This window comes from Jatropha curcas, chromosome 4, assembly GCF_041381405.1.
Source record: "Jatropha curcas cultivar XTBG-Jc1 chromosome 4, XTBG_Jcur_1.0, whole genome shotgun sequence".
Lineage (NCBI taxonomy): Eukaryota > Viridiplantae > Streptophyta > Magnoliopsida > Malpighiales > Euphorbiaceae > Jatropha > Jatropha curcas.
This window is the reverse complement of record NC_143154.1, coordinates 24,516,685-24,527,249: the sequence shown is the minus strand read 5'-3', so window position 1 is coordinate 24,527,249 and position 10,565 is coordinate 24,516,685. Positions and strand designations below refer to the sequence as shown.

The 10,565-nt window shown below is 30.4% G+C and overlaps 1 protein-coding gene across 1 annotated transcript; it reads left to right on the top strand.

Moving 5' to 3' along the window:
- Positions 1-3,699: 3,699 nt before the first annotated feature.
- Positions 3,700-6,899, top strand: LOC105645431 (glutamine synthetase cytosolic isozyme). The gene is made up of 12 exons (XM_012231036.4): positions 3,700-3,872; positions 4,482-4,521; positions 4,622-4,725; positions 4,820-4,868; positions 4,969-5,075; positions 5,277-5,364; positions 5,547-5,675; positions 5,765-5,839; positions 5,931-5,984; positions 6,080-6,117; positions 6,214-6,373; positions 6,486-6,899. The coding sequence occupies exons 1-12, from the start codon at positions 3,799-3,801 to the stop codon at positions 6,636-6,638; spliced, it is 1,071 nt and encodes a 356-aa protein (XP_012086426.1). The 5' UTR covers positions 3,700-3,798; the 3' UTR covers positions 6,639-6,899.
- The last annotated feature ends 3,666 nt before the right edge of the window (positions 6,900-10,565 follow it).

Genomic DNA, 10,565 nt, shown 5'->3' with positions numbered 1-10,565 from the left:
TGGTATAGAAATTAGGGTAAAAAGTTAATGAACAATGGAGATTTAATTGTTAAAGTATAAAGAAAAATACATAAGATCAAATTTCGATAGTCATCGTTTTGCCCGAAATTACAAGGTTACTGTATCAAGTTCTTTAGTAGATTTATCTCATGTTCTCGAGTGTTTTCTACCTATCCATCCGTAACCTTGTCGATTTTTGATATATGAATTAGATAAAAAATAAATGAAAATTGGATATTTAGTTGTTAAAACATAATAGGAAAATACCCAAAATTATGATGTTTGATTCCAATAGGCATCCATTCTCCTAAAGCTTCAAGATCATTTTATGAGCTCTTTAGGACAGTTGTATGTTACCTCGTAAGGTGATTATTTCATTAAAGGTCGTTGGAGTTTTATTTATTGGTATTTGAAATTTATTCATTGTTAATTGATTTAGAACTGTTAACGTTTAGCTGTTTTATAAATTGTTAAAAAGTTAAATTTTATATAAATTAATTTTTTAAAAAATATTATTTTAATCTCTAAAAATTAATTTAAATATTATTTACTGATTACTGTCAAAATAATATTTAATATTTTACTTAAAAAGTCGTTTCAGAAGCATTGGCTGCCAGCACTTCTCTACCATTTCTTACCTTGAAAAGGTATATACATCGTAGGTCCTTGATAGTAATTTAACTTTTGTCCTTGAAAACCCATAAAAAGGAGTATAAAAATATTCGCATGACAATTTTAGAAGTAACGAATTGTAAGGAATAACTAATTTCATAATACTAATAATTCATTAAATTAAAATCCAAAACGAAGAAACGATGTAAAAGAATGTACTCAGCAAAAGGAGAGAGAAATAGACAGAGTGGTAGCATTTGTCAGTAGTAATCAACAAAAGTCAAAAATTCAAAACGTTAAAGCCAGTCTTCACGTCTTATTGTGGGATCTTCTGTTAGCGCTTACGTTAAAGCATCATGATTTTGCCGCGTGTAAGGATTGATCGTCCTGAAAAGCCAACTTAATGCTTTAGGCGTTTGAAGCGTTACCGAGTTAATGAGCAGTGGCAATTTGCTAATCAATCAAATAGTAAATCCACGGGTAGGCATGTCCGGTTGATCGAAACACCGATTTCGATTCACGAAATCAACGGTTTAAAAATTTTAAAATATTAAACTTTAACTGGTTTTTAAACTGTCAATTTCAGTCCAATTTTGGTTTCGACCGATTTTGATGCGGTTTTGATCACGATTTCTGGCTATATATATATATATATATATATATATATATATATATATATATATATATATTTAAAAAAATCGCTCTAACGTTACATCTTTCTTTCGAAAATATTAATATGAGTTTAAAAAATATTAGTAAATTTTATTTTACATAAATTTTAGAATGTTCATATTCATATAAGAATAAAATTAATTAATTTTATAAAATAATCAAATAAATTATCACTTTATTTTGTTTAAATGTTATTAATTAAATAAATTATAATTAAATTTTTGGTTCGAATCGAACCGAAACGGTTAGTTAACCGACGGTTAGTTAACCGACGGTTTATGATCGGTTCAAGTTTATATTTTAACATTCACGTGAACCTTAACCAGTCATTGAATTGCTGGTTTCATTTAAAAATTTTGAACTGACTATTTCAATCCGATTCCAATTAATTTATAATACGATTCAGTTTCAGTTTGATTCCAGTTCAAAATAAACCGGTGGCATGCCTAAGTACAGGGATTTACAATTAGCAAATCCCTCAATCTATCTATTCTAAAAAAAAAAAAAAGTAAAACCACGCGCTAATTTAGCACGTGTCATAGAGTGTCGCTAAGGTTACGGATAGTAAATTATTAATTAGCAAAAAAATAAATTTTTATCCCTGAACACTCGCAAAAATTGATCTCATTGGGAGTTTCGAGGTGGCAGTGGGTCCCGTCTAATAGGGAACTCGAGGACAATTCGCATGCGACGACACGTGGCGGTTAATGCGATGCCGCAAATTAAAAAAAGGACCACACGTCCTTCACCGTACGACAGCATGCCAGGTTCAGTGTCACCGGCTAAGCAGGTACTAGGTTGTGTTTTTCTTAAGTAAATTATTTTCCAATCCCCAACTACCCACCCATTCTTGCCTGACACTTTAGATACTTTTGCTTTTTTTGTTTACTTTAAACATTACTGTAGCAAAATAGCATTAATGATGCCAAAAATTAAAATTATGATAACTGTAGATATTATTACGGTAAAATTTCATATTTCATATATTAAATTATATCAGGTTCATTTTATTTAGCTTATTTAAAATTACAATAATTTTTTTTAATACTGTAGGAAAAAAAAATTCATTGCTTTAGTATATAGGATGTGTGACTGGAATAATTTTTCTAATATCCACTAGAATAAATCATTTAAAAATAATTTTATGCTTGTATGAAGTGAAATTCTCATTCCAAACCATCATTATTATACTTCACAAACTTTCAACACTTAGAATGTCAAAGTAATTTTTTTTTTTTTTGAAAAAAGAAAAACAATGGGACAACATATCTTCTATTTCCAGATGATATAAGAAACAGTCACAGTCCAATTTAAAGGGGCAAGAATTTTGATCACTGACTTTTGACAATTCCAAGTCATCTGAACCTGTAAAATCAATTTTTTTTTAATTTTCCATCTAACGAAAAATAAAATAAAAAGAGGTTTGGATGAAAAATAACTTTTATTATTTGAGTAAGAAATGAGAATCAATAAACCAGTCTAAAGCGTGTTGAATGGATTTTTAAGAAGGAAATGTTTGGATAGGATACATGTGGGATTTCCACTATCTTACAAAGTTTTATTTGTTTGTTTCTTTTTTACAAGAAAAGTATTGTCTTAGAGAAAATGGCCTGGATTGGACACCTTAACTTAACATTACGATTGCTTTTTCCATGCTAGTAACACCGTTCATTTTTCACACTAATATAATTCTCAATTTAATGAATGGACTGTGACTATCCATTAAGAGATAAAACGGCAGTGTTATATATTTATCTTTCTAAGTGGATCAAATTTTCAACATCATTTAAGGGAAAATAGCGTAAAATTACGGTAAAAATTTTTTAAAATGTTATAAATATGCATTTGGTTGATCTAACAAAAAAGAAGAGTGAAACGTCGACAAAATCTTCAAACGACATCAGTTTCAGTTAATCATTTACAAGAAGTCAATCTGTTAGAAAAAGATCTAATAAAAAGCCTTTTTTTCGTAAGAAACAAACAAAGACCCAATTATTTGACAAGTTGGCTGTGTAAGAGGGACGGAGAATTTTACAAGTTGATTACGGTATCTGTCAAGTCATGAGGAGGTTTGATTGGTAATAAAGAAACGGATACAACCGGTAAAAACAAGTACCCGGTAAAATGATTGTGGTCCCTCCGATTAGATTCCCTCCACGACCGAAGCAATAAAATCGGAATCCTAGCTCTCTTCAGAAAAAAAAAAAAAAAAGAATCCTAACTTCGCTGCACCTGCCAACCTTAATTCATTTCCTTTATTTTTTTATAAATATTATATTTTTATATAATTATAAAAACTCACTAATTATTAGCAGATTTCAACTATTAGCTTTTATTATTTTTTAAAAATTATTTTTGCTGAGTTATTTTACATCTTCAACACTGGGAACCTCGCTATAAAAGCTGACCTATACCTCCCTTTTATCACGTCTCTTTGTATTGCATAGTTCTTCTTCAAGCTCAAACAGATAGCAAGAAGAAGAATAAGAAGGAGATTTTAGTCCTGTAGTTGATATGTCGCTTCTTTCAGATCTCATCAACCTTAATCTCTCTGAGACCACTGACAAGATCATCGCGGAGTACATATGGTGCGTTTCCTTTTAATACTTTACTGTGCTTACTCAACCATAAACGCTTATACATGTACATAGATATTTTTGAATTTATGTGGTTAACTATGTATTTGAGTCAATAGGTATACGTTATTTTGATTTTTTTTTTTTTTTTTTTTTTATGATCCGTTCTCCTGTTAGTGTTTTGTGATTTCTACTTCTCTTGAAGTATAAAGAAGATTTTTTTTTCTTGTTAATGATATTGGTTTTTGGGATTTAGAGAAGTTTTTCATTTTCCTGTTTCAGATTTTTTTTCTGTTGTTCTAGTTGTTCTTTTATAAGATCCAAGTTTTCTTTTTATGTAGTTTTAAGTGGTGATTGTGGACAGAATTTTCTTTGTACTTCAAAAAGATTTTGCCAATTAGAATTTTATTTTCAATCTAATTTTTCTTCTGGAAAGAAAACAGGGCATTTTGTGGAGGTTGAATTAGATTTTAGTTGAGTTTTTATAGTTATTCTTTGTTTTGGAACTTATTGGGAATTGTTTGGTACTGTTATCGTGGCTTTTTGCACTTAATTGCAAATATCCAATTTATCATTGCTTTTCTTTAATTGCTTATCTTGTTTTGTCGAATTCTTGAACAGGATCGGTGGATCTGGCATGGACTTGAGGAGCAAAGCAAGGGTAAGCAATCTGTGCATAAAAAGAAATTGGTTTACTATTTACTATTATTAAGGTTGTTTTAATTGTTCTAATTTAAATTAATTTGTTGTCTTCTGTAAAGACCCTCTCTGGACCAGTCAGTGATCCTTCAAAGCTTCCAAAGTGGAACTACGATGGTTCCAGCACAGGCCAGGCTCCTGGAGAAGATAGTGAAGTGATCCTCTAGTAAGGATTTTATCTTTATTGATTTTTTTACCCTTTTCCTTTTTGTTCTTGTCCAAATCCTTATTGGTTTACTTTCCTTGATGTAATGCAACAGTCCTCAAGCTATTTTTAGGGATCCATTTAGAAGGGGCAACAACATCCTTGTGAGTTCTAATTTGCCACTATATTATGTTTGTTACAGCTGGGGTTTATCTTGAACTTTCATAGCTCAAGACTTCATTTTTTTTACATGGGTTGAATTAGGTCATTTGTGATGCTTACACCCCAGCCGGTGAGCCAATTCCAACAAACAAGAGACATGCCGCCGCTAAGATTTTCAGCCATCCTGATGTGGTTGCTGAAGTGCCTTGGTACACTATTCAACAGTATTTAATTGTTTACATCCTTTTATATAGCCTCCATAAGAAGGCCAAATGATTGTGAGCACTATAATAGGAATAGCGGAAGATGCTTGATTGCATATGGCAATTACATCTTCGTTATACTCTAATTTTGTTTCTTGCTTTATAATCCTGTGGGTTAACTTTTAAATCTGATTTTGTGAAAAACAGGTATGGCATTGAGCAAGAATACACCTTGTTGCAGAAAGACATTAAATGGCCTATTGGCTGGCCCATTGGGGGCTTCCCTGGCCCTCAGGTATTTAAACTCATTGCCATGCTTTAGAATTTTTGAGCCCTTTTCCTTTTTCTTTACTTCAACAAACCGTTATGTACTTGTTTTAATGTACGACCACAGAGTTTCTGAATTCTTTGGTGCTACCAATCACCGTTTGGTGTACCACCACTAATTAGGTTACATTTATTACCTACCTATCATAGGGACCATACTATTGTGGTGTTGGTGCTGACAAGTCATTTGGAAGAGACATTGTTGATGCACATTACAAGGCTTGTTTATATGCTGGTGTCAACATTAGTGGTATTAATGGAGAAGTTATGCCTGGCCAGGTATGAATATGGAACTTGTTTTCAATTATTACGACCAGTTTTTAATCTTTAGGTTGTTTCCAATACTGAAATATTTTCATGTTATTTAGTGGGAGTTTCAAGTTGGACCTGCAGTTGGTATCTCAGCCGGAGATGAATTGTGGGTTGCTCGCTACATTTTGGAGGTAATATGATTTTGAGTACTTGATTACATAAATTTATACTATTATTGCAGTTTGCATTGTTGGCTCAAATACCCTACATTTTGTTTTACAGAGGATTACAGAGATTGCTGGAGTTGTGCTTTCTTTTGATCCTAAGCCAATTCAGGTAACTTTTTGCTAATCTGGTTTTTAGGGCTTAATGCATAGCTTATTTAGCTGTTCTTGGTTTGTGTATACTTATATTTCTGTTTGGTTTTATAGGGTGACTGGAATGGAGCAGGTGCACATACAAATTACAGGTATGGACCTATGCCATTTTATAATATGTTTCTTTGAATCTGTTATAATTGGACACCCAATTACTCTTCAATGTTTGTTCCTTCTTGTGTCTTTAGTACAAAGTCAATGAGAAATGATGGAGGCTATGAGGTCATCAAGAAAGCAATTGAAAAGCTGGGGTTGAGGCACAAAAAACACATTGCTGCATATGGTGAAGGCAATGAGCGCCGACTCACGGGGCGACATGAAACAGCTGACATCAACACTTTCAAATGGGTAATGGAAATGAACATTGCAGCACATTCATTGTATATGATAATACATTTCTAAAACCAAAAGTTTTTACAATGAACTGGCCTAATAGACACAAATTCTTGTCATTGGACAGGGTGTTGCAGACCGTGGAGCATCTGTTCGCGTTGGCCGGGATACAGAAAAGGAAGGAAAAGGGTATTTTGAGGACAGAAGGCCTGCATCAAACATGGATCCATATGTTGTTACTTCCATGATTGCAGAAACCACCATCCTGTGGAAACCATGAGCGAAACTCTGTCTGGAATCAAGCCATTTTACATTTCAAACATTGTTATTTCTAGCCTTTTGTGGGAGTATAGGAAGAAATGTCTCAGTGGGGAACTTTTAGTCCAATGTGATTTTAATTTATTTCCTAATTTTTCCTGCTGTTTCGCCCTTTGTATGGGGAGATTTAGCAAGGTTGTTTGTTTGCTTCCTCGCTTAGTCCATTCAGCGTTGTATTGTTGAATAATTAAACGCTTTAATACCAATAACATTATTAAAGGTATTATGTTTGTTATTTATTTTAATTTAATTAAAATAATATTTTTTTGGAGTTATATGAAAAAAGAAAAGGGAAAAAAGATGTTAGACTTGTACATAAGGCCCACGACTCTATTCAAATCAGTATGTCGAGGAAAAAAAACTGAAATTAGAGAATTTCAAAACAATAAAACTAATAAAATTGTTGAGATTAAGGTTTTATTAGCTCATATAGCAAGTATAAGAGTCATATGTATATGTACTGTAATCATATTAGGTATTTAAGCTTTGCTAATTAGTGTGTGACAAACAATTGTATTATTTTTATATACTAAATTAAAAATTTTTTTGAAAGTTTCTTATTTTTAATTGGACCCTCTACTAAATATAAAATTATATATTAACCGAAAATATTAACTATCTTAACCAAGTATATACAACGAACTTTGTTATTTTAACCTCTTCAAAGTTTACTTCTTTACGGTGTAAATCTCCATTTTGGGCTTGTAAATCTCCATCAATAGGTTTAAAACATATTGTTTACCCAGTTTGAAACGGACTTTATCTCAAGGTGACATTCCACCTCTTACTTTATATGATGGTCTTTCTTCATTTTTTCCCAATGTGGGATTTTTGTTCCTTCATTCTCCAATATATCTATTATCATCAAAATGACAAAGAAGCTTTAAACAATATGATAAACAAATTTAAAATGTCTACTTTCCAGTTATGTCAAGCTTCATAACACCTGGAAATGAGATTCCATAGCCATCGAAGAGCTTAATGCATGCTCGTTCTTCACGGCTTTAGCTAAAAAAAATTTTCAGTTATAATCTTTAAAATAACAAGGAAAAAGTGATAAAATAATATTATACTGAACTAGCAAAATATGGAAGAGAAAAAAAGAAACATTAAATGCCAATTTCTATTAAAGCTTACTAAGTCGAAAACTCTCCCAAATTCATTAAGAAAAATATTCTTTTTAAATAAATCCTTATGAATAACATATGATCATATAAAATGAATTGTATTATTCTCAATCATTTGGAAGTTTACGCCTTTTTTTTAAACTTTATTCTCCTCTGTTGGATATTTGATTATGGGCCCATGGGCTCGAATGAGCTTGAGCGTTCAAATGATTTGTTGGGCTTTGAGTCCATTATGGGCTTTGTAAATCTATATCAATGAGCTTGTGATATATTATTGATCTTCTTCGAATTGATGGACTTGTTTTAAAATACCTAATTCATCCTGGCTTTTCCACCTTATTTTATATGGCCTTTTTTTCCTTCGTCTGCTTCCGACGTGGGACTTTGTCCTTCATTCTCCAATGCTCCCCCTTAAGTGCAATTGGGAAGTATTTTCTCTTTGAGAGGCCTGGTTGTGCTCATGGTTTAAGTGAGCTTAGCCTTCAGATGGATATGTTGGGCTTATAAGTGAACATAAACCTAGTTCTAAAAGATTATAACAAAGAAATAGCTTGATTGTGCAAATCCTAAATTAGTCAAGAAATATGGCAGACCCTAAAATAGCCTTAATCTTCCAAACACCCCAAATTCAAATTATGTAAATAAAAAATAGAAATTTTAGGTCTCGCATCTGCACATTAGGTTAATTTAACTCTAAGTATTGATTAAGTAAAATATTGCATTTCATAAACTTTTTCTGCGAAGCGTTTTGCTTTATTATGAACTTTATCTCCTCTTGATTATTTTTTTTTAGTAATGTCCTATCAAAATAAGATAAAATTTGAATTTGGAGTGAAATTATAATTGAATTTAGGGTGCAATTATCATAGTATATTTGATATAATTTAAATTTGGGGTGCAAATGTGATAAAAAGTTAAAATTAAGGTATATGAGAGATTAAGATTATTTTACAGTCAATGTTACAACTGCAAAAAGTTTGAGATAGCTTAGCTAGCTTCTTCCTTCGTTCAAGTTAACTCAATTATTAGACGTGGGCTCACATTTAATATGTTTTATTTATTAACTAGATGAAGGCTCACGCATTTGCACGAGTGTCTTTTTATAATCCATTCAAAATTAAAATAAAGAATAAAGAACTGTACCTTGATCATATTGATAAAAGTTAACAAGAGATAAAAGCAAGAGAACATATTCTTAGATAGCAGCACATGATTCGTTAAAACAATCAATCCATAATTAAGCATCCTTTTAAAAAATCTCGGTAATTATTGATCATGGACTGCACAATTCATTTTCCTTCATTCTTGGCAGTAAACTTACTCACCTTAACTTTGTTTGGGTATTTCTTCTCAATATTTTAAGTGTGATTTTATATATGTCATATTTTAAAACTCATGATTAGAGAATATTAGTTTGACTTTTCAATTAAAATTATTTTCAGTTTGAATTTGTTTTTACTTTTATACCCTTTATTTTGTTAGGTGTGTGTTTGTTAGTAAATCAGGATTTTAATTGCTTTATGTTTCTTTTTCTATTAATTTCCTATTTTAATTATTAGTTAATAATTCCTTAGTGTTTCCTTTTATAATAATTTCCTAGTTTAATGCTCATTTTTTTTTTTTTTAGTTTCTTTTCTTTTTTGCTGCTGTTTTTTTTAGCTAGCTCTCGTATTCTATTTTTCATTTCTCCGTTTTCTATCGGCATTTTTTTTTTCTATTCATTTCCTATTTGTCGTCGTCCTCGGTTGTCATCCTTATTGTTGAATCACATAAGTTGTATAGGATTTGCTCTTACAGATTTTGTGTTTCTGATGTTTTTTTTTAGGGTTCAATTTTTTTCAGCATTTACTTTTTTCAACGTTTCTTTTTTTTTTTTAGCATTTTTTTTTCAGTATTTTAATGTTTGAGATTATTTTGGGTATTTTTGTTTTATTTTTAACCAAATCTGTTAGTTTTTTAATGTTTTATATTTTATGACATTTAGTTAAAAGTGAAATATGACATTTGCTTAAAAACTCCATATTTTAATAAGACCAATAGTAACAGTATGATGTATGTCCCTAACAAAAAATCAAACCCAATGGAGGATACTCGAGAAGGTTTCCACCATCAATGACTTATTAGGAATTATCTTCGTGAACCCAATATCATCGTTCTTCACGATTTCACCATATTTAGCCTTGGAGTATTTGAGTGTTGTAGCAACTGTATATGTAAATATGAAAAAAAAATTGAATACACGTAATGGTCTAACGAATTGAATTGAAAGAAAAAAAAACCATTATGAAATAAATAAATAAAAGATACATAGAATGACCATTGTAAATGAAAAAAAAAAAAAAAAACATATAGAAAACTGATACTCAACCAAGAGAATATATATAGCTAGATAAATTTAAATTTCAAAATTTAAAAAATATTTTATTTTTATTTTTATATTTAAAAAATATTTTAGTGGCCAATCAAATTATAAAAATGATAGTAAAAAAAGTTTTAATCATATAAGTTTAAATTTCAAAATTATTGATTAATATCATAAAATATTAAAATTTTAATTTAAAAATATTTTAGTGGCCAATCATACAATAAAAATAACAGCAAAAAGAAAGAAAAAAAGCTTAAAAAATTGTAAAAAAAGAAAAATAGGAATACTCAAAGAGTAGAATGATCCGTCAGTATTTTAAAATATTTTTTACTTCAGAATAATATATATATATAATTTTCAAATTAGGATATTAATTGTGATAAAAAGTAAGTTGGAT

What these genes read in the sequence shown, in the direction of transcription:
- LOC105645431 (XM_012231036.4), top strand. Translation starts at nt 3,799, where the DNA reads ATGTCGCTTCTTTCAGATCTCATCAACCTTAATCTCTCTGAGACCACT. An exon ending in GGGGCTTCCCTGGCCCTCAG is followed by an intron (nt 5,365 to 5,546) that starts GTATTTAAACTC and finishes TACCTATCATAG; the next exon opens with GGACCATACTATTGTGGTGT. An exon ending in GAGAAGTTATGCCTGGCCAG is followed by an intron (nt 5,676 to 5,764) that starts GTATGAATATGG and finishes CATGTTATTTAG; the next exon opens with TGGGAGTTTCAAGTTGGACC.